Source organism: Petromyzon marinus, chromosome 79 (genome assembly GCF_048934315.1).
Source record: "Petromyzon marinus isolate PM22_M1 ecotype Great Lakes invasive population chromosome 79, UKy_Petmar_22M1.pri1.0, whole genome shotgun sequence".
Lineage (NCBI taxonomy): Eukaryota > Metazoa > Chordata > Hyperoartia > Petromyzontiformes > Petromyzontidae > Petromyzon > Petromyzon marinus.
Window position 1 is genome coordinate 18,409,207 of NC_133745.1, and position 27,875 is coordinate 18,437,081.

The 27,875-nt window shown below is 47.5% G+C and overlaps 2 protein-coding genes across 3 annotated transcripts in view; both read left to right on the top strand.

The window, feature by feature from the left end:
• Positions 1 to 2,925, top strand: part of DCP2 (decapping mRNA 2) — a 44,357-nt gene extending 41,432 nt beyond the window's left edge. For both annotated transcript variants that reach the window (XM_076057153.1, XM_032979900.2), the window contains one exon: positions 742 to 2,925. In XM_076057153.1, coding sequence (XP_075913268.1) covers positions 742 to 895 — 154 coding nt within the window. In that variant the 3' untranslated portion in view covers positions 896 to 2,925. The remainder of the gene's footprint in view (positions 1 to 741) is intronic.
• A 13,762-nt stretch (positions 2,926 to 16,687) lies between these two features.
• LOC116957640 (uncharacterized) lies at positions 16,688 to 25,558 on the top strand. Its single transcript, XM_076057154.1, has 5 exons — positions 16,688 to 16,904; positions 18,220 to 18,397; positions 22,779 to 22,919; positions 23,762 to 23,884; positions 24,486 to 25,558. Exons 1-5 carry the CDS (start codon positions 16,749 to 16,751, stop codon positions 24,857 to 24,859), a joined length of 972 nt encoding a protein of 323 aa, XP_075913269.1. The 5' UTR covers positions 16,688 to 16,748; the 3' UTR covers positions 24,860 to 25,558.
• Positions 25,559 to 27,875: the final 2,317 nt, after the last annotated feature.

Below are 27,875 nucleotides of genomic sequence, written 5' to 3' on the forward strand. Positions count from 1 at the left end.
CGGTTGTTGTGTATGTGTCCATCCTACTACACGTGTGTCCATCCTACTACACGTGTGTGTCAAAATTAGCGGCCAGTTTCGACTTCATCACCGCCCCATCATCGGGTCATCTTCTATCTACCCACAACCCCTTTTTCTCACTGCCTACGTTTATTCACCCCTTTGGGTCTAGTGATAAAAAGTATTCCTACCGGGTAGATGTAGTCGTAGTGAAACGTTTGAAAAATAAGAATAGGTGTTCCCCTTTCTGGCAATAAAACAGGAGTTTTGTTAAGATGTGCAAACACCCAAGAGATACCTTTTGCAAGGCATAATGTCTGCATTAACCACACGCACTTGTGGCAAAATTTGCATTGTCTTTGTGCTGTTCGCCTTTTGGCATTCTCTGGTCTGACACCTGGTGGTGAGACAAGGCCAGAAAGAACGCCGTTGTCTCTGGTGTAGGCCAATCAGTTTCAAAGACAATGCGTACACTATTATCAGAGCATGTTTGTTCACCCGTTTTGCTACAAGTTACGTGTAGTTAATGCAGACTTGATGCCTTGCAAAAGGGGATCTCATTGGTGTTTTAAGCATCTTAACACAACTGCTGCTGTTTTATTGCCACGCAGGGTAATGAAGCCTATTGTTATTGTTTCATAATTATGACGCAGATAATAAAACGTTATTGCTACAGAGAAATTCAACTGAAACATGTCCGTGTGTGTGTGTGTGCGTGCGCGGGTTTCTCTCTCTCTAAAGACGCAGCTCCGGAACCGTTGCCCTCTTGGAGCTTGACACAGTCCCCGGGCGTCCCAGGGAGCCTGCCGATGGCCACCACCACCGGCACCGCCACAACCGCCACCACTGCCGTTGCCACCACCGCGGCGCCGCCACGCATCTTCTTTTCTCCTAGCATGGCGACGTTCTGCTTCGACTGGGCTCCCGTGATGCACTGCTTCGACTCCTAGCGAGCGATGAGAGGGAGGGGAGAGGGAGGGGAGAGGGAGGGGAGAGGGAGGGGAGAGAGTGGAGAGAAAGGTGAGGGAGAGTGGAGGGATGGGAGAGAGAGAGAAGAGGGGGGGAGGAGGAGGGGAGAAAGAGAGGAGATAGAGAAGGAGGGGAGAGATAGGGGGGAGAGGTTTCCAGCGATCAGCTCGCCGCAGTTTCATCGACGTTGGGGGTTCTCGTTTTTTACAGCGGCGACAGAAGACGTTTGTCGGCGAAGAGTTTTGTTTTTTTTCATTCGGCGGTGGCCGAGTCGATGGAAAAATCATCGAGCGCGACGGCGACGGTGGCTACGATCGCTGGCCGCCGGGGACCGCGGACAGCGCGGCAGACTGTGACGAGACGGAGCTTAGTGGTGTCCGGATGAAGAAGTGGACCGAGATGCAACGCTCTCCACGTTGACGTCACAGCGTCTAAATGCAACCGCATCAAGGGACGCTTCACGGGAAGAAAACAATATTCGCAGTGTGCGCGTCAGAACAAACAAGGGCAGCGGAATCTCGGCTGTGCAAAGTTCAAGAGGAGGAGAATTCCAGACCTTGCGGAGCGGAAGCCGAGAAGGAGCGAATATTATCGGCGAAATAATTTAGTGCGTGTGTACGTTGGACTTATTTTCGTGACACCGTGCGTAGCCAACCATGCTGATCGGAAGTGCGGTGTGGGGGGTGAGGGCAACAAACTGAACACAAAAATCCATTGAGAGGGTTTTTTTTTTTTGGTAAGATTGCGTAAATGTAAATGCGTCGTTTAAGCTAGAATTGTCTGCCGCCTGATGATGCTCACTGTTGTAATTGCCATCAAAACGTGACGGCACTCAAATTGTTTTACAATTACTCTCCAACACAGCGGTGTGCAGAACTATGACCTAATTGGCATGTTTTGTTTACGTGACAAACCCCTCACTAATTGGCTGTGATGGGTGGTGGTGGTGGTTTTAACGGCACATTCATGATTACGCGATTCAACTGAACAAATCTCGATTATGGACGAGGTCCGTTGTTTTGCCGAACGCGGTTTTGCCCCAACGCGGATATTTTTTTCCAGAAACGTAACCCCCCCCCCTCTCCCCCACAAGCTTTCGTCGAAGTCCGCCTGCATTTAGTCGTTCTCTTCAATCTAGTTCACCCAAGCAGTCAATAATTTAATCGACGTTCCGAGTCATCGAAAGAAAGAAAACACTGGGGTTTTTTTTTCACCTGGTGAGGGCACACGGAGCTGTGTGCAGGAGAACCCCTCTTAACGACCACCCCCTGTGGACGACTGATCGCTTAGCGGCGCGCCCCCATAGAGCCCCCATTGTGCGGCAGCTTTAACGACCCACAATTATATTTACGCGATCAACCGAAAAGCTTCAATTGTGGATAATATTGGTCGAGAAAGCCTCCCACGGGTTAAACTAAGTAATAGATCTAGCGGCGAAGCCAGGTTTGGCATTCCTGAGTCTGAAATTATCACACCCTGAATTTGTTTAACTCATACTACATGATGCCTCCACCCCCCCCTCCCCCCCTTGCCATTTTACCATCCATACGAAAGGAGAAGCATATTTTACTGGTAGGAACGAAGTTGTAAACTGAGTGTACCAGCCTGCAATAGATTAATGTGTCCGTCCGTCCGTCCCCTTTCAATACTTTAACGAAGTGAAATCTCGTGCTGTTGGGGTGTAAAATCAGCAATAGACAGCGCAGAGACTTGATATGTCTTATTGCACCCAACACAAAATGAGCAGATTTCAGTCAATAAGGATTTCACCGTTCCATTCCTCTACAGAGGTTAATTTGTCCGAAGAACCCTCAACGATTTTGAGGGCAAAAAGGTGGGAAGACGCTCTCAATTTGCACAATTTTACGTAACAATGTCATAAAATTGCGCAAAATTTCAATGTTCCTACCAGCCCACCCTGCAGGGACCTGTTTTTAATAAAACGATGCCGAGTCACTCTTCGTGTCTCGTGTGTGGACACTCGGTCGGTCAACCCATGGCACCAACTGGGTCTGTCCCGTGACCTGCCAGCGGGCGTTCGACACTTCACGTGGCCTTAAAAAGGGCTCGCAGCCTGGCACAGAAGCGCCATTGTGACATCACCGCCGCTTAGTGGCGAATGGTGGCTGCTGTTGTCGAGCGCTCCTTTTTAAGCTTGATTAGGTGCTTTCGTGACTGCAGGAATTACTCTTTGCAGTCACGAAAGCACCTAATCAAGTTAGAATCACCTCTACGGGGAGGTTATGAAGTTTGTGTCTTTGTGTTGTCTCTGCTGGTGTATCTGCCCTTGTGTCTTGACTTGGGTCTGTATCACTTTGTTGTCTCTGCCTGTGTATGTGACCACGCGTTTCCACCCGCACCGTCTGCCTGTGTATGTGACCACGCGTGTGCACCCGCACCTTGCTTTGATATGTGCTCTCATGCTAATTTGTGTCCCATTGTCTCTGAGTCCCAGCTCCGCCGTTTCTGTCTATATAAGGCTTCGGCACATAGATGCACTGTGTGCGTGTCTCTGTGTGCGTGTCTCTCTGTGTGCGTGTCTCTCAGCATATGTCTCTTTGCGATCTGTGTTCTGTCACTGCTCTTAAATTTCACACTTAACTTACAATTTCGCAATCTTTGAAATAGCGTAATCAACCAGACCATGCGTTAATTGTGTTTTAACCGACCGTCAGTGTTGCTTTATATAGTTTCATAATTGTTGCTAAACCCTGTTTGATTTAGTGTGCTCCTCCGCCTCTCTCTGTGTCCCCTGATGTGTCTGTGTTAATTCTGTACCTGATGATGATTGCTTGCGTTGCAATCGAAACGTCGTATGCTATTATATAATTTTATTTTTTATTATTTCTACGTGACTTTACCGAAAAAAACAAAGAGTCACTCCTTTTCAATTACGCTTCAACATAAATAATAATATTTTTTTAAACTTTTTTTAAAACTTTTTTTAAAAACACGCTTTTTAAAATATATTATTTTATACTTTTTAGTGTCGTCAAATATTGTAACCAAATTGTATTTTATCCAGCAGTAGATCGATTGTCACATCGTAAACATGAATGTACTGTCGTAATGGAAGAGCTCCACGACTCCAGTAAGTGGCCCCCGAAGCTTGCCACAACGTCATTTGACCGTGGACAATTAGACCCTGGCCGAAGCATAACATGAAAAATAATGTTTAAAAATAAAAAAAATGTTTTATGATAGAATGTAGCATTGTCACCATTGTGACGTAAGTAGACCAAGTTTTCAGTCGATACCACATTGGCAAGTGGGTTAACATTGAGTTTTGATTTAAAGCTTTCGTGACTGCAGTAATTCGTATTCTTAGCTCTTTCGGTAAAGTCACGTTGAAGGGACACAATAAAATAATAAAATATATATAACAATAAAAAAATATTCGTTCATGAGGCCATCCACATATACAAGCACGGAGACAATTTCAACCGAGAAGATGGAGTCTGGCTTAGCAATCATTGGAAAGATGTGATAAACCATTTCAGGTCTTAATTGATTGTTCACGCTTACGGTGGCTTTCAGACAGCATACATTCATTTTTCGTCTCCCCCCTCCTCTTTTCAGAACATAGATGGACTAGTCCTTCTAAATAAACTGCCAAATCGCTGCGCGTGGCGCTGACGGTTTTTATAAATAAATACATTTATGCAAACCGACACACCTGATGACGACCGTTTGTGTTATGGTCGAAACGTCGTGAGAATTTTTTTATTGTTTTATATATATTTTATTATTTTATTGTGTCCCTTCAACGTGACTTTACCGAAAGAGCTAAGAATATAAAATTGAGTTGTACGATTTGAGGGTACAACAACGACAAAAACAACAGACAGTGAGTTGAATAAAAGCGTGTAATACACCAGCGGTCGGGTTACTACGATACGTTCAATGCACGTTAAAAGTTGTTATAGCAGATAGGATTGTTTCCTGAAAAAAACTTTCTATTAAATTGCAGTTTCATATAGGTAGGCTCAGAATTTACCTTGTTTTTTTTACTTTCAATTTTACTCTGCAATACAGTATTGTAATTAATACATACAGTATATAGTTTATACAGTACGGTCCTGTAAATTGCTCTGTTTTGCTAAATTATCACCGTTCTTTAAGACTCCTGGGTAGGCTAGGCCATCTTCGACCTAACGATATTTTTGATTTTAAGCTTTCATGACTGCAATGATTCATCTTCTTTGGTTCTTTCGGTAAAGTCACGTAGAATGAGAATAAAATAATAAATTGATAAAATAAAATAACACTAATATTCTCACGACGTTTCGGCCACAACACAAGCGGCCTTTCTGAAGAGATGCCGTGACTCTAAGCTTAAAGGTCGTGAGCTCAGCGTGGCTTTCTCACTCCAGCGCTGTCCTCCAGACAGTCTCGTCCCCTTCACCTGATGAAGGCCGCTTGTGTTGTGGCCGAAACGTCGTGAGAATATTATTGTGTTATTTTATTTTATCAATTTATTATTTTATTCTCATTCTACGTGACTTTACCGAAAGAACCAAAGAAGATATTTTTGACTTACGATGGGGTCGTCGTAACGCATCTCCATCGTGAGTTGAGGACTACCCTGTAATAAAAAAAAAACGCGTCTACCCCTCTTCCCGCACCGCGGCACTCGCGCCCGAACCCACGGCCCCTGACGCTGTCGCCAGAACCTTTACAATTCTGACATCGAGGCATCCGAGTGATTTGACGTCCTCCCAACGGCTTGACGGCCAGATGCGCGCGGCAACGCGAAACATTTTGCGTTGTTCCATTGTGTGTGAGTGGAGATGATAATCTTAAGCTGTGGCTATCCGTGTGCAGTTAAAACATCGCCCCCTGTGTTTCTGAAAAGAGACCTCGTTCGACACAACCGTGTATAGTTGCAACACGCTTTCGTAAATTGGTATTTGTGCTGTGATTCTCGTAGCGCCATGCCTGGGACCATCATCATGAAGGTGGGCGCCACTGTGGTGAATTGACACAGGCTTAAAAACTAGTCAGGTTCCGGAGGTCTGTATGTAAGTCATCTTTACTCCTGTCGGTATGTACATTAAACACGGGGAATGGCTTTAAACAATATATCATCTCCTGTAGATACCACTTTATTCACGTTCTGGAGACGTAAATGCTGCAGATGTAGATGCCACAAATTATTCACGTTCTGCAGGTGTAGATCCCACTGCTCCTTCACGTTCTGCTGATGTAGGTGCCACTGGTTCTTCATGTTCTGTAGATGGAGATGCTACGTTCTGCAGATGTAGGTGCCACTGGTTCTTCACGTTCTGCAGATGTAGATACCACAGGTTCTTCATGTTCTGCAGATGTAGATGCCACTGGTTCTTCACGTTCTGCAGATGTAGATGCCACTGGTTCTTCACATTCTGAAGATGTAGATACCATCACCGCTGTCTGTTTGCACGGCTTTTGAACTTACGACTCTTGGTCCGAACAGGCAGCTGGACATACGGGCGACAGGTTTATTCGTGTCTTTGAAAGTTCGTAAGTCGAACATTCGTAATTAGAGGAGTCTCTCTGTACAGTCGATCATCGCGTGGGGCCCTGCGTCCACCCCACCGCCATCGCTAGGCAGGTGGGGCGTGACGTCCGCCCATTCCGCTCCCTCCACCGCGTCAGTTGTCTCCCGCCGGGCCCCCCGCCGACTGAGTGATCAGGCCCTTCCACGCTAGCGCCCTCTCATAGGGACATACTCGTGCTGCTGGCTCGTAGACACACGAAGACAAACCACACACCCGTGCACACAGCTATCGCTAACACAGGGGGCGCGAACGCGCTCGCACCTGCGGGCGATTATCTCTTAACGAGCGCACACGCTGCGGCTCCGCCTTCCCCCAACGCAGTCGCTCCACACAGAAATCACGGACACCACGCCTATGCTCTGTACTAACTTTTATTCTCGGCGCAAATCCCGCACTACCCGGGGAGAAATTTTGCGAGAAGAGCCTAGCCTACTGCTGCATCAGTCCCCAGATACTCAAATGCCCTACCACGTACCTCATAGCTGTACTCACGGCGTCGCGCGGACGCTGTGAGAGTCGGATGGAAGAGGAAGAAAGAAACCTTGCCTATCACTGCCTCGTAGCAGCACTCGCTGGCATCACACGGATGCTGCGGGTGGCTCGAGAAGGCAGGACGGCGGGGGGAAGGGGGGTCTTGGCGACCAAGATGTTGAAGAAAAGTCCTTTAAACAAACCCCAGGCTCCCCTTTTTTCCTCCTGACTTCAAAATCCTTGGGACGCGTTGTTCCGCGTGGACTATCGTTCACCTACCTGTGATTATTTGTATGTCCTTACATGGAGCATTGCCGCTGGTGCTTCTACGAGCCCTTGCCTGTTAGTCCGTACTCATTAATTTATCACTCACCCTTGTTAATCTGGAATGACGCCCGAATGGCGAATACACACCCTGGAAGTGTGTATTCGGTATGGGGATTGGGGGAGGTCGTGGCGCTGCTATCCCTTGACCTCATAGTCTGCACTTCTCGCTTAATATCCCACCCCAGCACCTCCCGATGTCGTGAATGACTCATGGCGGCTGGCCCCGGTGAACCTTTCTGCGCCCATACAATATTAAGTCAACTCAGGGGCACCGCAATGTAACCTGTCCTGCGAGGGTCGGCCAATCTCCTGGCACCAGGAAACTGTGACTTTCCTCCTCGGGACCCTTCGGATTTTCAGTTTAATTTCTTAAACTGAAAATTGAAACATGGTAGGACCAATACTTCTGCCGTGGCTGATGATCGGTGTAGACCTACTGCCGGTGTCGGAGCCCTCTCCTACATTAACATTAGCTGCCCCGCCCATCTCTGAATCTTTATAAACAGCTCTTTGATTAGTGTTGACCTACTACCGGTGTCAGAGCCCTCCCCTACATTAACATGATCTGCCCCGCCCATCTCTAAACCTTTATAAACAGCTTGCCCTCAGAGGCTAACCTCCCTGTTCCTGATGACGACTGCTTGTGTTGCGATCGAAACGTCATGATATTTTAATTCGCTTTATTTTTTACTTGATTTTATTGTTATTCTTTTTTTTTTTTTCTATCTACGTGACTTTACCGAAAGTACCATAGAATATGAAATCTGCTCATGTCTCGCACAACCCCAGAAAGGGCATCCCATGTTAAGAACCACTGCTCTTAAAGGTTCTGATTTGCCTTATTATCTCGTGGGTAGTGGGCCTCAAGGTATTCCCCTCCCCAATGCAGCGATCAGGGAGACCTGCCCTCTGTCGGTCTCCCACGTGGGAACGAATGCGTTTCGCATCTGTGCTGCTATCCCCCAGTATACATCAGTCTAATGAGCCACGTTGAGACGCGCGGCTGTGACAATTAAACTTCGATTTAAAGCTTTCGTGACTGCAAGGATTCATCTTCTTTGGTTCTTTCGGTAAAGTCACGTAGAATGAGAATAAAATAATAAATTGATAAAATAACACAATAACATTCTCACGACGTTTCGGCCACAACACAAGCGGCCTTCATCAGGTGAAGGGATTCATCTTCTTTGGTTCTTTCGATAAAGTCACGTAGAATTGGAGACTATATAGAGTTTATTGATAACATTGAGGTAATTTATATTTTAGTTTTTTTATTGGTTTACTATATAGTATTCATTATATAGTGTAGTGTATACCCAGTTACTGTGAATAGCTCAGATGTGTAGGCTTTGACTTTAACATAGCCATTTCTGTGACCAGTCACAAGCTAATCCCTCAGTTATTTCAATGCTAAATTATCCTGTTTGATTTGTACTAGGTGCCTCTGAGGATGTGTATGCTTTGACTTTAACATAGCCATTTCTGTGACCAGTCACAAGCTAATCACTCAGTTATTTCAATGCTAAATTCTATGCTAATTCCTTTGTCAAGGCGCTCTGTTTCTTCTCACACAGCTTAAAGGTCGCGATCTGAGCTCGGCTTTGTTCGCTCCAGCGCTGTCCTCCAGACAGTCTCGTCCCTTCACCTGATGAAGGCTGCTTGTGTTGTGGCCGAAACGTCGTGAGAATGTTATTGTGTTATTTTATTTTATCAATTTATTATTTTATTCTCATTCTACGTAACTTCACCGAAAGTACCAAAGAAGACAATTAAACTGTAAACTATTTTTTTATATTTTAATTTATTAGGTAAAGCCCCGTGGAGCTATGCACGTCTTTTTTCAGCAAGAGTTTTGACACCGCATTCGAAAAATAAAATGGTCTCGGATCCGTCCCGATCTAGGTTAGCGCCCGTCACCGCTATAGATACCACTGGGCAAGATACGCAGCATCAACGACAATGCAAAGACAGCATGAGGCGGGGGGGGGGGGTAGAAGCGGCAGGAATTAAGAGTGAAGTTGCCGCATTCATTGGCAGTCAGCGCAGTCGACCTTGGAGACCACTCTTAAAGCAAGCAAAGTGAAGGCTACTGCACAGGATAAATAGTTCCCTATTGTTACCCCACCCCTGAATTCTTGGAACGAAATCAATCGCCTACGCCACCCACGTTACATCAGCCTCTGGTAGCGAAGGTTTCCGATGAACGAAATTGCATCCTGCACCTCCGATTAGCCCAAATGGCTACGTACGGGTGCGAAAGAAGTTAATTGTACGTACGTACGTCCACACCTGTCAACCTCTTATCAGTGCCCTACCTTATTACAGACCAAATCAGACCTTATTGGTCACCCCGTGCTCTTATAAATTTCAACGTTCATCCTACAAGGTGCCATCACAAGGGAGAAACGCAAACAAATAGACAAACATTTTATTAAGTTTTTTGCCCGTATTGAAAACGGATGTATGCCGTATGGAACTGAAAACTCAATTTCGATGTACAAGTGTAGTGGCATCGGGGAATGCCACTGCATGTCATGTAAGGCCGGCCTGTGTGTAAAGCAGGGGACACGCTGCTCACATCACCCACAGCATGGCAGTAGCGCGGCATTGCGCTCCCGTGTGCAGTGCCAGCCCCTGAAGGCTAGGGGGCGAGAGGGCCTGGAGCGGCGCAGGGGTGACAGGGGGCCATGGCACTCCGGATAAACCTGGAGGGCTCGTGGCCGGAGGTACCGTACCGGGGGTGGGGCCCCCAAAGAGGGGGCTGGGGGACCCCGGGACCGGTTCCAGATGTTTCCGGAAGGTTCGAGAAGGGAGGCGTGCCTAGGGGCAGAGGTTGCCCTGGAACTGACTATATAAGTCGGACCCCTGAACGGGTCCGGCTGTTGTTGCCCACCTGAAGACATGAAGACGTCCTCCTAAAGAAGAAGCCCAAAGACAAGACCTGGACTCGAGTCGGGGTCCAGGCTTGACAGCTTTCCCCAGTTGTGTTAGCGCTATTTAGCCCGGAGGGATTACCTCCCTAGGTTACCTGGTGGAAGGGGCAGCTACCCCTTTGTGTTTGGGCATCTTGTAATAAACGTGTTGCCTCCAGAGACACCTCGCTGTCCATTTGTATCCACTACACAAGTATACAGGTAAACCAAATTTCGTTCAGCGAGGTACTACTACTGTACAGGAACTCCTCTACTTACAAAATTCGACTTACGAACTTTCAGAGATACGCACAAACCTGTTCTCCGTATGTCCAGTTGCAGCTGTTCAGATCGAGAGTTGTAAGTTCAACCACCGCGCAATAGATGGCGGTGTGTTTAACGAAACAAGATAAGTTGTAACTTGCATGCCCGTGCTTCATTTGTGTTTCGAGGAAATACCTTCGAAAAAAATCTGCCCATGGCTCACACACCCCCCAGGAAGGGCATCATGCACAGGGGTACGTGCACCCCGGGTTAAGAAGAACCACTGGCTTAGACGGTCATGGGTTAAAAAAAAATCGTTTTCGTCACTGCAAACAAAACAACACGGTAAATTTTACCAAAACTAAATTATATATTTTTCTTTTATCAGGTGTAAGGCCCCACTGAGATATGTATACCTAGTTTTTTTCAGAAGTCACCCCTGGCCATCACAAATGACAGCAGCTCAACGAAGTGGGCTTATCATTATCACATGGAAATGTAGAGCAGCAACATACTCTAAACGCACATAAACCTATAGAAATACAAAGACCCATAGAGATGTATAGAGACTCGTAGACTAAGCTCAACTATTTCGATTTAAAGTTTTCGTGACTGAAGGGACTCATCTTCTTGGTTTATTCGGTAAAGTCACGTAGATAGAAAACTAAAATCTAAATTAATAATACATAGTGTAATATTACAAGTATAATATTTTATAGTCTAAATTATAGGGCAGTGTATAATAACGCATTGTATATTCAAGGGCGGGGTTTGTCTATGGCAGTGTATATTACGGTGTATAGTCGTGTAATTTAGAAAAAAAGTTTAGTTGGAGGCATATCAATATAATGCATAATGTTAGAGCTTGCATTGGGCTGTGTATACGATATTATACAATGTAGTTTAGATTGGAAGGTGTAATATTGTAATGTATAGTAGTCTAGTTTATAGCATAGTTGTAACGCAACACAGGACAGAGCAGCGCATCGTGGCTGTTTCTCCCTCTCCCCCCTCCTCCGTTCCGAACATAGACGGACTCGTCCATCTGAACAAACCTCGTCGCTTTCCGTGGTGCTAATGTTGAAAAGAAAAAAGAAACCGACATGCTAATCCCTCACTAACATTCTGACTTTAACATCCTGCTAATCCAACACATTAACATAGCTATTTCAATGCTAAATTCTCTCCCCCCTCCTCCGTTCCGAACATAGATGGACTCATCCGTCTGAACAAAGCTCGTCGCTTTCCGTGGTGCTAATCTCCCAGTTACATGCTAATTTATGACTTTAACATCCTGCTAATCCAACACATTAACACAGCTATTTCAATGCTAAATCCTTCTGTTGATATGTAAACTCCTTCGTCAAGGCGCTCAGCTTAAAAGACGCTGCCAAGCTTGGCAGTGTTCACTAAAGCGCTGTCTTCTCGACAGTTCTGTTTCTTCACCTGAGGAAGGCTACTTGTGTTGTGGCCAAAACGTCGTGAGAATTTTATTTTATGTTTTATTTTTATTATTTTGTTTCCATTCAACGTGACTTTACCGAAAGAACCAAGAAGATAAACTCAACTATTTTAAATTTTACCAGGTCAGGCCCTGCTATGATTACAGCAGTGCATACTGACTGTGGTGGTATAATGGTATGACTACAGCAGTGGATAGTGACTGTGGTGGTATAATGTTATGACTACAGCAGTGCCTACTGACTGGGGTGGTATAATGCTATGACTACAGCAGTGCATACTGACTGTGGTGGTAGCACCTGTGATGATAACAGCAGTGCATACTGACTGTGGTGGTATCTGCTTTCACTACAGCAGTGCACAGTGACTGTGGTGGTCACTGCTATGATGACAGCAGTGCATACTTTGGTGGCACCTGCCTTGATTACAGCAGTGCATAATGTGGTGGTACCTGCTATGATTACAGCAGTGCATACTGACTGTGGTGGTATCTGCTATCATTACAGTAGTACATGCTAACTCTATAGCAGTATATGTGGACCGTATAGCACAAAGTACTCACCTGACAGAGTGTGTGGTCAGGCCTAGCCCCGTGCAGAGCCCCCGGCCTCGCCTAGATTGTCCAGCCGGCCGAGGTGGCACCTTGGCAGGCTGGGGGCTGGGCCGCTACCCCCCCCCACCCTCCCCACACCCGTGCTACAATAATACTATGCGCTGTAATATGAATATCTATGGACTCTATGGTAGTAACTGGATGCATTGGGCTGGGGGGGGGGGAGAGGACATCACACTCTGAAGAATTAGCCTCAGTGTTTTGTGTACTTTGGTTGCAATTTTTACGCGAATGAAATTATTTGCCGATCGTGTGTACCTTGCTAGGGGCAACCCCTGCCAGCTGAGCAAAGTGTTACTTTATAAATGCCTCTAGACAGAATCTGCGCGACTTATCTTGTAGAGTGTTGCAGGCGATTAAAAAACCCCGCACACCTCCGGCGATGGCGCGTGTATGGGCTGGCAGGGGCTAACCCTGCCAGCGTTTCGCGCAAGCGCAGCTGCGTGCCTTGTTCCGCCCCGAGTGGTGTATTAAATTAATTAAATTAAGGAAGTCGAATTATAAAAGTTAAATAAAGAAAGAAAAATCGCTAATTTAACAAATTTAAAGTTGACGGACGTGAAAAAGGAATAGCACTTGCCCAGCGCGGGGCTTACGGCCTGGTAGCTGGCAAAAAATGTTTTTACGTAAACCCCACCGTTTGAGAGCCAAATCCCGTGCAAGCACACGAACGCAGACAGACAGATAGACGGACAGACAGACAAACACATTCCTGCGGAGGGAGCTGGTAGGAACGTTGGGTTGCACGGTCAATGGCCAGGGTCAACGGCGGCACCACGTGGTGTATTCCGCAAATATGCCCGACTGTGAGGGCGGGCACAAGCCGGCGTGAGTAGGTTAAACGTTGAGTTTTATAAGGGCACCACGGGGTGACCAGCCCCTCCCCACCAAGCCCCACCCCACCCAGCCCCACCCTCCCCACCCAGCCTCTCCTAACCCTCCCCTCCCCACCCTCCCCACCCTCCCCTCCCCTCCCCACCCAGCCCCACCCTTCCCATTTTTGGATGCACGACGGACGGACGGACACAATAATCCCCTGTGGGCTGGTGGTGTAACCAGGAGGTTCCTACCAGTAAAAATGCCTTTTATAGGTAAGGTGTAATAGTGTCGTGGAAAGTAGTGGAGTGTTTCGAAAGTAATGTAGTGTGTAGTAGTGTATAGTGTAGTGTTTAGTAGTGTAGTGTATAGTAGTGTGGTGTATAGTAGTGTAGTGTATAGTAGTGTAGTGTATAGTAGGGTAGTGTATAGTTTAGTGTATAGTAGTTTAGTGCATAGTAGTGTAGTGTATAGTAGAAGTGTATAGTGTAGTGTATAGTAGGGTAGTGTATAGTAGGGTAGTGTAGTGTATAGTAGTTTAGTGTATAGTGCAGTGTATAGTAGTGTGGTGTATAGTAGTGTATAGTAGGGTAGTGTAGTGTATAGTAGTTTAGTGTATAGTAGGGTAGTGTAGTGTATAGTAGTGTAGTGTATAGTAGTGCGGTGTATAGTAGTGTAGTGTATAGTAGTGTAGTGTATAGTGTAGTGTATAATAGTGTATAGTGTATAGTAGTGTATAGTGTAGTGTATAGTATAGTGTAGTGTATAATAGTGTATAGTGTAGTGTATAGTAGTGTATAGTGTAGTGTATAGTAGTGTATAGTGTAGTGTATAGTAGTGTATAGTGTAGTGTATATAGTGTAGTGTATAGTAGTTTATAGTGTAGTGTATAGTAGTGTATAGTGTAGTATATAGTAGTGTATAGTTTAGTGTATAGTAGTTTAGTGCATAGTAGTGTAGTGTATAGTAGAAGTGTATAGTGTAGTGTATAGTAGGGTAGTGTATAGTAGGGTAGTGTAGTGTATAGTAGTTTAGTGTATAGTGCAGTGTATAGTAGTGTGGTGTATAGTAGTGTATAGTAGGGTAGTGTAGTGTATAGTAGTTTAGTGTATAGTAGGGTAGTGTAGTGTATAGTAGTGCGGTGTATAGTAGTGTAGTGTATAGTAGTGTAGTGTATAGTAGTGTATAGTGTAGTGTATAATAGTGTATAGTGTAGTGTATAGTAGTGTATAGTGTAGTGTATAGTATAGTGTAGTGTATAATAGTGTATAGTGTAGTGTATAGTAGTGTATAATGTAGTGTATAGTAGTGTATAGTGTAGTGTATAGTAGTGTATAGTGTAGTGTATAGTCGTGTATAGTGTAGTGTATAGTAGTGTATAGTGTAGTGTATAGTAGTGTATAATAGTGTATAGTGTAGTGTATAGTAGTGTATAGTGTAGTGTATAGTAGTGTATAGTGTAGTGTATAGTAGTGTATAGTGTAGTGTATAGTAGTTTATAGTGTATAGTAGTGTATAGTGTAGTGTATAATAGTGTAGTGTATAGTAGTGTATAGTGTAGTGTATAGTAGTGTATAGTGTAGTGTATATAGTGTAGTGTATAGTAGTTTATAGTGTAGTGTATAGTGTAGTATATAGTAGTGTATAGTGTAGTGTATAATAGTGTAGTGTATAGTAGTGTATAGTGTAGTGTATAGTGTAGTGTATAGTAGTGTATAGTGTAGTGTATAGTAGTGTATAGTGTAGTGTATAGTAGTTTATAGTGTAGTGTATAGTAGTGTATAGTGTAGTATATAGTAGTGTATAGTGTAGTGTATAATAGTGTAGTGTATAGTAGTGTATAGTGTAGTGTATAGTGTAGTGTATAATAGTGTATAGTGTAGTGTATAGTAGTGTATAGTGTAGTGTATAGTTTAGTGTATAGTAGTGTATAGTGTAGTGTATAGTAGTGTATACTAGTGTATAGTGTAGTGTATAATAGTATATAGTAGTGTATAGTGTAGTGTATGATAGTGTATAGTAGTGTATAGTGTAGTGTATAGTAGTGTATAGTGTAGTGTATAATAGTGTATAGTGTAGTGTATGATAGTGTATAGTGTAGTGTATATAGTGTAGTGTATAGTAGTTTATAGTGTAGTGTATAGTAGTGTATAGTGTAGTATATAGTAGTGTATAGTGTAGTGTATAATAGTGTAGTGTATAGTAGTGTATAGTGTAGTGTATATAGTGTAGTGTATAGTAGTTTATAGTGTAGTGTATAGTAGTGTATAGTGTAGTATATAGTAGTGTATAGTGTAGTGTATAATAGTGTAGTGTATAGTAGTGCATAGTGTAGTGTATAATAGTGTAGTGTATAGTAGTGCATAGTGTAGTGTATAGTGTAGTGTATAGTAGTGTATATAGTGTAGTGTATAGTAGTTTATAGTGTAGTGTATAGTAGTTTATAGTGTAGTGTATAGTAGTGTATAGTGTAGTGTATAGTGTAGTGTATAATAGTGTAGTGTATAGTAGTGTATATTGTAGTGTATAATAGTGTATAGTGTAGTGTATAGTAGTGTATAGTGTAGTGTATAGTAGTGTATAGTGTAGTGTATAGTAGTGTATAGTGTAGTGTATAATAGTGTATAGTGTAGTGTATAATAGTATATAGTAGTGTATAGTGTAGTGTATGATAGTGTATAGTAGTGTATAGTGTAGTAGTGTATAGTGTAGTGTATAATAGTGTATAGTGTAGTGTATGATAGTGTATAGTAGTGTATAGTGTAGTGTATAGTAGTGTATAGTGTAGTGTATAATAGTGTATAGTGTAGTGTATAGTGTAGTGTATAGTAGTTTATAGTGTAGTGTATAGTAGTGTATAGTGTAGTGTATAGTGTAGTGTATAGTGTAGTGTATAGTGTAGTGTATAGTAGTGTATAGTAGTATAGTGTATTGTAATGACAGAGCGTTACAAAGTGTCAAGCGTTAGGGGCCGTCCATAAATGACGTCACGCACCTGGGGGGGGGGGGGGTCAGACATTTGTGACGATCTGTGACGAGGGGGGGGGGGTTGAGAAATGTGACGTCACATAAAAATGCGCAACTTTAAATAAATATCAGAGTGCAGCGCCGCATTAAATACGCACTACAATGTGACAATAGTTTAAAGCGATTTGAAGCATGTTTTATTTGGGGGGGGGGAGGAGGGGCAGAGCTTTGTGACGTCATATTTGAGGGGGGGTCTCACTTTTTGTGACGTCGTGTGACGACGGGGGAGGGGGTTAAAAATCGCCCAAATCGCATGACGTCATTTATGGACGCCCCCTTAAGCACTCATCACCAAAACTCAACTCCACGCGTACAAAAAGTTGTCGTAAGTGCTACGTCTTGTGCTGGATGTACGTCGTCTCGTCGTCGTGTTTATCGCCGGGTATCACAGCCGCCGCCACGTTCCGACGTTCCGGGCCCCCACCACTCCACCGCCATCGCTCCGCCCGCTCGCTCCTCCTCCTGCTCCTCCAGGTTGGGGCTTCTCGCTGTGCAGCTCACGAGGTCGGGGCCACTCGGACTGCTGCTGCTGCTCCTCCTCCTGCCCCTACTGCTGCTCCTCCACCTGCTGCTGCTGCTTCTCCTCCTGCCCCTACTGCTGCTCCTCCTGCTCCTCCTCCTGCTGCTCCTGCTGCTGCTCCTCCTCCTCCTGCTGCTCCTCCACCTGTTGCTCCTTCTGCTGCTGCTCCTCCTGCTGCTGCTCCTCCACCTGCTGCTCCTCTACCTGCTGCTCCTCCTCCTTCTGCTGCTGCTCCTCCTGCTGCTGCTCCTTCTGCTCCTCCTCCTCCTGCTGCTCCTCCTCCTCCTGCTGCTGCTCCTCCTGCTGCTCCTCCTCCTGCTGCTGCTCCTCCTCCTGCTGCTGCTCCTCCTGTGGCTGCTCATTTGTTGTGGGGGATGTCCGGCATGCTGTAAATAATAAGACAATGGTAAATATAATAAATGTTTTGTGTATATACTTAGTTTATAAAGGAGATGTTAACTAACTACCTCGCCTGGTATGCAGGAGGCCGTGGGTTCGAACCCGACCCTGACGCCTGCTGTGAGTCTAGGGGCACCCCCAGTGGCAGCTGTCCCTGTGCGTTAGCCTGCTGCTAGTAGGGGTAGCGATGATCGCTGCTGATATGTAGTCTATAGTCTAGGGGGCACCCCCAGTGGCAGCTGTCCCTGTGCGTTAGCCTGCTGCTAGTAGGGGTAGCGATGATCGCTGCTGCTATGTAGTCTATAGTCTAGGGGAACCCCCAGTGGCAGCTGTCCCTGTGCGTGAGTCTACTACCTTGCCTGGTATACAGGAGAGCGTGGGTTCGATCCCAGACACGATGCCTGCGGTATATTTGGAGTTTGTGTGTCTCTCTGTCTTTCTCCGCGTGGTGAGATGTTAACTACATCGCCTCGAATACAGGAGGTCGTGGGTTCGATCCCAACCCGGACGCCTTGCTGTATATTTGGATTGTGTTTGTCTCTCTCTCTCCCCGTGGTCGCGTGGATGTTTCTCCGGCTCCTTCGGTTCACTCCCCTCCACATTTAGACTCAACGTCACCACGCGTTTGGAGTATTTTGGCTGCCGCTATGAATTTCGGGTGACGATAAGCCGGACTACGAGATCAGCAGCGAGGTAGTTGTAACGATTTAATTCGTGGCAAGCACTCTGCGCGCGTGTGTAATGAGTGTGTGTGTGTGCACGTAATGAGCGCGCGACCTTACAATGTAAAATCGTACGGCCAACCGGGAAGCCGACGGATCTAGCTCGGGCGAGCCAACGCACCGGGGGGCACGTCCGTCGAAGGTTCAAAGTCGTGACCACATCCCCTCGCGTCGGCAGGCGGGGGTCGTCCGCCGAGGCGCCCCCTTTTTGGATCGCGGAAGTTCGCCGAGAAGCCGCGGAGAAGATCCCCGGGCACGCAAGATGCCGCGCAGAGCCAGCGTGCGGTGGGAAGACATCGCCGCCGCCGCCGCCGCCGCCGCTGCTACTGCCGGGGCTGCTGCTACTGCTGCCACCGGTGAGCGGTGTCTCTTGCTTTTGCTTTCTTCTCGCCACAGAACTCTCGCTGGGGGGGAGGGGGGGTGGTGCGTCGGAGTTGGCAGCGTCGACTGGCGTGAGTTTGACGCGTTGCACGATCATCGTCGTTGTCGTCACAGCTCTGTCTCTCTCTCCCGTGGCAGAGATGAGATATCAGCAACTCCAAATGTATCGCTGTGGAAGGATGTTGCTGCTGCCACTTCTGCTGGTGCTGCTGCTGCATCTAAGCTGGAGCCAAAGGGGTGACTCAACGTGGGGGGTGAGAGAAAGGGTTTCCACGTAAATAGAAGACGACCTGATGATGCAAGCGGTAATGGAAAGGAAACTGGCCGCTAATTTGGACACACACGTTTAGTAGGATGGACATGCACACACGTGTGTAGTAGGATGGACACACATGTAGTAGGATGGACACACACACATGTAGTAGGATGGACACACACGTGTGATGTTGCATACTTTATGTATACATTAACCCCCACTCCACTGGGCTTCTCACCTGATCGGCTCACAAGTTACGACGTCACATTTATCCCCTCTGCTCTATTCAAGACCGAAACAGGAGGAGGATTTCTCCACAACTCTGTGGCTGTCTGCCTGATGATGCTACTGGTTGTTGTTGTGGGGATAAAAGAGCTGAAAGGAATGGTGATGCACAACTCCAGAGAAAGGGCTGCTCGTGCAGCCCTTTCCCCCGCCCACTCACTCTGGAGCCTTTATAAGCAGCTGCAGCAGGAGCCTTGCCTCCCCCCCCCCCCCCCTCTTTTCTCTCCACCTGAAGAAGACCGCTTGTGTTGCGATTAAAACGTCGTGGGTTTTTTTTGCTTTTAATTTAGACTTTTGTTTTCTATCTACGTGACTTTACCGAATAAACCAAGAATATGAATTCCTGCAGTCACGAAAGTTTTAAGTCTAAATTGAAAATACTGCCATCGGTCCGGAATCGGATGTAGGGGCCTTCCGTCAGACCCTTCTTTGCCTCCTGGAGCACCAGGCTGTTTAATATGGTGAAGCGTGTAGGTGCCAGCATGCAACCTTGCTTCACCGCATTGTTGATGGGGAAGGTGTCTGAGAGGCTTCCATTTTGTTTGACCCCGTGTCCTTTCTTGTTCCGACGTGGAGTTGCTGCACCATGGTACGGAGCTAGGGAGGGCAGCCCAGTTTGGACAGTATTCTTCAGAGACCATCACTACTGACTGTGTCAAAGGCCTTGTTCAGGTCAATGAATGGAGCATGGAGGCCCATGTACTGTTCCCTGCGCTCGTTCTGCTGTTCCCCTTTCCGACCTAAAGCGGCAACGGCTTTGAGGGAGGACTTCTTCAGCAATTGGGGAGCACCAATCTGTCGAGTAGGTCCCTGGCCAGAATTTTGCCTGAGATAGAGAGAAGGTGATTCCACGGTAATTGGAGTAGTCAAATTTCACCCCCTTGTCCGTGTACAGGGAGACAATCACTGCATCCCGGAGATCTTGGGGGTATTGCTCCCTTCTCCCAGCAATATGAGAAAAGGTCTGCGAGGCTGTCCGGCAGTGCATCTCCTCCCTCCTTGTACACTTTGGCTGGGATCCCATAGATACCAGGTGCCTCGTGTGATTTAAGTTTCTTGAAAGCAGATGCAATCTCTGCCCCTGTTGGTCCGCTTGTCTTCAAAGAGACTGCTAAAGTGTTCTGACCATCGATGCATGATAGCTTCCTTGTCTTTCACAAGGGTTGTGCCATTTGATGATCTTAAGGGGGCCTGTGTCTGGTGTGAGGGTCCATACATTGAGCGTCGGGCTTCATAGAATGTTCTTGTGTCCCCTATGTCTGCATACAGCTGTATCCTTTCTGCGAGGTCTGTCCACCAGTTGTCTTTGAGGACTCTCAGCTTTGGTTGCAAGGTTTTGCATGCAGCACTGTATGCAGTTTTTGTGGCTTGGTCATTGGGACAGGCAAGTAGTCTGGAATGACAGGAACATTTAGTCTCGAGGAGTAATTCAATTTCTGGATCATTCTCATCGAACCAATCTTTGTGTTTCCCTATTGAGAAGACAACCACCTCTGCAGCTGTGCCCTGAAGAGCCATTTTAGATGTTTACACCGCTCTTCAGGGTCTGCATCCGTGCCTGGGTCTTGATGTTCACTGAGCCTGGTCTTGAGCTTCTTCTGGAATTCCTCCCTTAACAGGCGGAACTTCTGTACACAGAGCTTCTTGGGGTGAAGACCTTTCTTCTTGGGTGGTGACTTTTGCTCTGATCAATCTGTGGTCTGTATAACAGTCAGCGCTGGGCATGACTCTGGTGTGTAGTATGTCCCTTGCGTCCTGTTGGTATACAAGGATGTAATCCAGTAGATGCCCATGCTTGGAGTGCGGGTGTCTTCACGTCGTCTTATATCTGCCTTTTTGATTGAACGTGTTTGTTATGCAGAGGTTGTGTTCTACGCAGAGCTCTAGTAGCATATGACTTGTTGTTGCAGTTGCCAATTCCATGCTTACCAAGAGCCTCCCGTCCTGAGGTCACGGTTCTGACCGACTCTTGCGTTGAAGTCTCCCATCACAAGAAGCTTGACTTTGCGGTCATCCCCTCGCAGAAGAGTTCCGAGGTCATGATGAAATGATTCCTTAATGTCTTCATCAGCCTGGAAAGTTGGTGCATAAGCACTAATTATGGTGGCAAATTGGTTACCATGGATGGGTAGCCGTAGGGACATCAGGCGTTCTGAATGGCCAATTGGAAAACTCAGGAGCTTGTCAGCGATGGTGTTCTTCATCATGAGGCCAACGCCTGATAGGGGTCTCTCCTCTTTGGCTTTCCCTGACCAGAACAGGGGTGTAGCCCGCCCCGTGTTAAGTGAGGTATCCCTGCTGTGCGAAGCAAACTTCGCTGAGTGCTGCGATGTCAATGTCAAGATTGGCGAGCTCCCTCGCGACGAGAGCGGATCGTCTTCGTGGTCGGTTGTTTTCGTCTGAGTCCATCGCTATGCGAACGTTCCAGCATGCAAATTTTGAGAAGTTTGATTTCTTTCTTTCTGACCACGTAAAGTGATACCCGTTGGCTGCGGTAAGCTAACCGGGTGAGTTGAGGCAAGCTTTGTTTAGGCCACTTTTTCTAGGCCTCTCTCCTTCTGGAGAAAGCAGTTGCTGTCCCTAGAAAAGGCTGCTTGGTCGCTCAGGGTGTTGTTGTTGCCTCGAGTCAACAGTCAAAAGACCAATACGGCTGAGCCGCCTACATGGAGGTTCAAAGCTGCGGCTCCCAGTGCCATCTTGCACCTACCGTTTTCGCCTTTCGCCCATCGCTGTAGAACTTTCCTTTTTCCCCGCCTGCGTTAGACTTTGTTTAAAGTGCGGATCAGCTCACGCACATTGATCCCACTCTATAGGCTCAGGGTTACGCCACAGTGGCCCACCGAGCTAAGACGGCTATGGGAACCACACAGCTGTGAGGTTTTCATTTGGAGTGGCCTTCTCCTAGCTATGGAGCACCACCACCTATTCCAGGGTGGTGGGGGGGGGGGGTACTGGGAATTCTTCGATTGTATTTAGTTTGGGACCTGCCCCTCGACTTTAACGCCATGGGTGGCCCTATCAGGAGCATAACTCCCGACGGATTCGCTCTCAGGATTATCGGAACACTCAAGCCCTTCCACCACATCCTTGGAAAGGTCACAACTATACACTAAACTATACACTACACTACTATATACTACACTATTATACACTACACTAGACACTACACCACTATGCACTACTATATACTACACTATACACTACTATACACTACACTACTATACACTACACTACCATACACTAGTGCATAGTAGTGTAGTGTCTAGTAGTGTGTTGTAGTGCAGTGTGTATTAGTGTAGTGTATAGTAGTGTAGTGTATAGTAGTGTAGTGTATAGTGTAGTATATAGTAGTGTAGTATTTATTAGTATATAGTAGTTTATATGAGTGTAATATATATAGTACTATATAATAGTATATAGTGTAGTGTATAGTAGTGTAAAGTTTAGTGTATAAGTTGTAATTGCATTTCATTCCAAACCGGAAGACCTGGAGAAAATCCACATGTCCACGGAGACAAACACAACAGGCGTCGGGTCAGGATCGAACCCACGTACTGCATACTGGGCGAGGGAGTTAACATCTCCCTAGCCACTGTGATACAATACAACCGACATCAGGTTCGGGATCTAATCAACGACCTCCTGCATGCCAGGTGAGGTTGTTAACATCTCCATAGCCACTGTGATACTTAACAACAGGTATCAGCGTTCAGATTGAACCCATGACCTCCTGTATACCAGGCGAGGTAGTCAACATCTCTTGGCCACAGCAGCGCCCCTGAGTCCCTCCTTCTGCTGCATCTTCCTTGGGACAGGCGATGAGGGGGAGGCGGTGGAGGAGAAGGTGGCCCCGTCTCTACCCGTGGAGTCGTTCGTCATCAAGCGAGAAGATGAAGAGATGCCCAGGAGTGAAATGTGGCTGCCGGTGAAGGTGGAGAGAGAAGACCGCGATGGCGGTGAGTTCTCCACCCCCGGCAGAGGCTGCCGTTGGCCTAGAGCTTTCTGTTGACGCGTGATGTGCTTTGTGAAATTTCAGCGTGTGTGTGTGTGTCTGTATGTGTGTATGTTCAAATTATTTCACACCGTACGTAGCCATCCGTGCTAATCGGAGGTGTGGGGGAAGGACAGCAAACTACAATACACTACAACAACAACATCCGCCATTCGCCACTAAGTGACAGTGACGTCACCACGGCGCTTGTGCCAGGCTATGTGCACGTTAAGGCCACGTGAAGTGTCGAACGCCCGCCGGCAGGAGGTCACGGGGCAGACTCAGGTGCCATGGCTCGACTGACTGAGATGACTGACCGATGCACCGCCTGTACCCCCTACTATGCCAACTATACACTACACACTACTAAAACTACACTATGATACACTACACTACTACCCTATACACTACTACACACGACACTACTAAACACGAAACTACTACCCTATACACGACTATACACTGCACTACTATACACTACACTGCTACACTACTATACACTACATGACTGCACTATACACTACACTACTATACACTACTAGGGGTTGTTCGGGGGCGCCTATGGCGCCCCATCACAACCATTTACGGCCTTCGGCCAGGAAAGTACGAAAAAAATTGCACACGAACGACGCATTCACGCAAGCACCCGATGCTCCGTTTTTAAGTTTTAAAATGAAACATCTTTGAATTGTATTATGGTTTGAATTAGATCATTTTGTTTCTTCATTAAAAGCTTATATCATTTTACATCTGGAAGACTTAATTGAAAAGTACATTTCGTGTTAATTTTCTCTCGTCGTTAAGTAGATGGCCTTGCTGGGGGTTCGGCTCGATGCGGACTTTCACCTGTTTGGGATTGCGGGATCGAGATAAGGCGACATGGAGCTGCTGGCCGTGCGAGAAGACCGCCGTCTGCAGATCGATTCCAACGTAATTGAACGTCTGTCCCTACGCCTCCGTCGTTCATGCAGGGGGCACGTAGGTTTGCAGCGCCCCCTGCATGAAAACGATGGAAAGTGCAGCATTCATCACGGATAAAGTTGTGCACTTATATGAGTATAATATACACTACATACTGCAATATACATTACACTGCTATACACGACACTACTACACTGCTATACACTGCACTATACACTATACCACTATCCCAACCCTGACAATGCCTGCCGCTGTATTTTTGGAGTTTGCGTGCCTCTCTCTCCTCATGGTGAGATGTTAACTACCTCGCCTGGTATACAGCAGATCGTGGGTTTGATCTCGACCCTGACGATGCTTGCTGCTGTATATTTGGAGTTTGCGTCTCTCTCTCTCTATCCCCGTGGTGGTTGCTTGGATTTTTTTTCTCCGGGTTCCTCCGGTGTGTGTGTTTTATTCCCCCCCCCCCCCTTCCACGTTCAGAATCAACGTCACGGGTGTTCCAGCCTCCGAGTCGAAATCGTCACAGGGCACAGCCGTGACGAGGTGCGCTCGTCAGCTACGCCTCCCTCCGTTCGGATTGACGTTGCCAAATGTTTTCACCCTCTTTGAGTTGAAGGTGTCAACGTTCGCATCAAAGAGGAGGTGGAGGAGGACGAGGAGGAGGAGGACTACGTCGGTGAGGACGGAAGAGAGAACAACCGGAACGTCACGGAAGAGGGCCCTTGCGTCGATGCCAGAGAGTGTCGCGTCAAGCGAGAGAAGCCGTGGGTCGAGCGGAGGAGGCACCTCAGAGTGGTGGATCTCCAGAAGCTGATCAACAGTGGTGGCGACGGTGGCGACCGTAGTGACCGTGGCGACGGTGGTGATGGTGGTGACGGTCGCTCCGTGAGCCCGCGGGGAGGAGACCGGGACGCCTCGTCAGGCGTGGCGGAGATCGAGGTGGTGCTGGAGGACGACAGAGATGGTAGGGGACACGGCGGCTGAGGGGAGATGTTAACTACCCTTGCCGGGTACACAGGAAGTCGTGTTGGATCACGACCCTGATGAGATGTTAACTACCCTTGCCGGGTACACAGGAAGTCATGTGTTGGATCACGACCCTGATGAGATGTTAATCTACCCTCGCCGGGTACACAGGAGGGCATGGGTTCGATCACAACCCTGATTCGATGTTAACTTCCCTCGCCAGGTATGCAGGAGGTCGTGGGTCGGATCACAACCCTGATGACATGTTAACTACCTCACCTGGTACGCTGGATGTTGTGGGTTTGATCCTGACCCTGACGCCTGTTGTATCGTATCACGTAGGCTAGGAGATGTTAACCATGGGTTCTATGCCGGATCCTGACGCCTGCTGTATATTTGGAGTTTACGTCTCTCTCTCTCCCCGTGGTGGCGTGGATTTTTATCTAGGTCCCCCGATTTTTTCCCTCCACATTTATAAACGTGTGATTAAAGTATTTGGCTGTTGCTATACACACAATGGTGATATCAGCCACTTCGCTGAGCTATCATGTGTGATAGCCAGGTCGTGACTGACAAAAGAGCTACACAGCTCAGTGGGTCTGACCTCGTAAAATAAAACCTAGTTTTTATTTTTTATATATATAGTTTAACCCTTTACCATTCTGATGACGTACGTGTACGTGCCCAATTTTCGAAACACAACCGTGACGAAACCAACCGGTAATATGTACCGCATGTTTCCAGGTTAACACAATCCATTCTAACGTGTATGATTACATTAAGCCCCCCTCTGATCTTTGCACCCGATAGTCTCACAGTGATGACATCGCCATTGCTCTATTTGAGGCAGGTAACAGGAAGACTTCTTCACAATTCTGGCAAATCGCCTGATGAAGCTTGTTTGTTGTAGTAATCACCAGCAAAATGTCACGGTACCCGAATTATGATTGTCGTGGGTTTACTCTCCAACACACAACCGGTTAGTGCGGAACTATTTGGCATATTTTGTTTACGTGACAAACCCTTTCTAATTAGCTGTGTTGGGTGGTGGTGGTGGTGGTCGGTTAACCCCTTTCCCGTTCTGAGACATCTGGCAGGTCGCAGGGTCAGGGTTAGCGGTGGTGTCCGGTTCACCGCCAAATCTCGGAACGTCGCAAGCGGTTCAGCGTTAATTGTAGGCAAAGTAGTGGCAGTAGCACCCTTGTGTGTTTATGAAGACGTTGTTGTTTACTCACCGCTGAGAACCGTAGCAACGTGACCACAGCCACGACTCTACGATAGCTGGCGCCAAAAACTGTGCCACACCACAACCCTCCCTCATAGCCTCGTAGGGAGCCTCGGTACCGATTAGGTAGAAAAAACGATGATGTACATGCATGTCTCCTTCCCCCGCACCTCTGATTCGCACGGTGGGTTATATACAGTGTGATAGAAGTTCACTTTGCACTACACACTACATTACTATATACTACACTTCACCACTATACTACATTAAGAACTGTTTTTGTTGTTGTCCTTCCCCCCCCCCCGCATCTCCGATTCGCACGGTTGGCTATGCTGAGTGTGATTGAAGTTAAATACACCAATACCAGCCATTCGCCACTAAGTGACGGTGATGTAACCACGACACCTATGCCAGGCCAGGTGCCCTTTGAGGCCATGTGAAGTGTCGGAGGCTCGCTGACAGGACGTCACAGGACAGACCCAGGTGCCATGGGTTGGCTGACTGAGATGTCTGGCAGATGCACCACCAGCTGTACCCGGCGCTCCACTCGCTTTTGTGAGTGTTGCTTCTCCGCCCTCCGTTGCTGTTGGAGGGCGACTGCCTCCAACTGCCCAGTAGCGTCCTTCACGAGCCTCCTCCACTGAGGCCGATCTTGACACCGCTGGTACCAGTCATCGGCACTCACACCACCACGGCCCACACACACAGAGCCTGCACCACCTACACACACAGCCTCACCAAACGCACACCACCCGCACGGCACTGTAGACACTTTACACATTGTAGTACACCACACACTACGCTATGCAAGCCACAATGCACCACATATTACAGCACACCACACTATACGGTGCATGCACGCTACACCTCACTACAGTACACCACACATGCTACAGTACACCACACGCTAAAGTACACCACGCGACTGAACGCTATACAGTAATCCACACTAGGCTGAACCGCACACTACATACAATACGATACACACGTAAAACATACACAGACACGAACACAGGCACACAGGCACACAAACACCACAGAGACGCAGATACAAAACAACACATACTGCACACACACGTACGTGTTTCGCTCACAAGCAGCACGCGGGCGAAATAAAAAAAATAAAAAAAACGGGACGGGGGTGAAACTTTAAAAGACCGCTCCTTCCAATCCCCCAACGCAGGAGTAGCGTGCCCCGCGTGCGGCAAGCGCTTCGCCCGCGACCACCTCCTGCGGGCGCACGCGAAGAGCCACAGCCGGGAGAGGTCACACGTTTTGCCCGGTGTGCGGCCGCGGCTTCGCTTGCCCCTCGAGCCTGCGGGTGCCACGCGAGGACGCGCACGGGCGAGAGGCCCCACCGGTGCGCCCAGTGCGGCAAGGGGTGGGGTGCGTGCGTGCGTGCGCCCGTCCGACCTCAGGGTGCACATGCGGAGGCACTCGGACGAGAGGCCATACGCGTGCGCGCTGTGCAGTGCCCGCCTTCAAGTGCTCGACGTCGCCCAGGTACCACGCGATGGTGCACGGCGGGGAGAGGCCTGTACCGGTGCCAGCTGCACGCCAAGGCCTTCGTGCAGTCGTCGGTCCTTCAAGGCGCACGTGGCGGCTAGGCACGGTGGGCGAGAAGGGGCCGTGGGGACGCTGGGCACGAGCGTCGGAAGAGGGGGGACGGGGTAGTTTTTTTCCGCAGGTCGGGAAAGGGAATGGCTCAGGGGGGCGGTGACGAACGGATGTTCGCAGTAGAGGGGTTGTAATAATGTGTGGTTGCTTTTGTTGTTGGGCCGTTGGATTGCGGCAATGTGTGTCAGAGCT

Coding starts and splice junctions, on each gene's coding strand:
- LOC116957640 (XM_076057154.1), top strand. CDS start 16,749: ATGTACGTCGTCTCGTCGTCGTGTTTATCGCCGGGTATCACAGCCGCC. Junction 18,398..22,778: donor TGCTGCTACTGCTGCCACCG/GTGAGCGGTGTC, acceptor TCCTTGGGACAG/GCGATGAGGGGGAGGCGGTG. Junction 23,885..24,485: donor GTCTGCAGATCGATTCCAAC/GTAATTGAACGT, acceptor ACCCTCTTTGAG/TTGAAGGTGTCAACGTTCGC.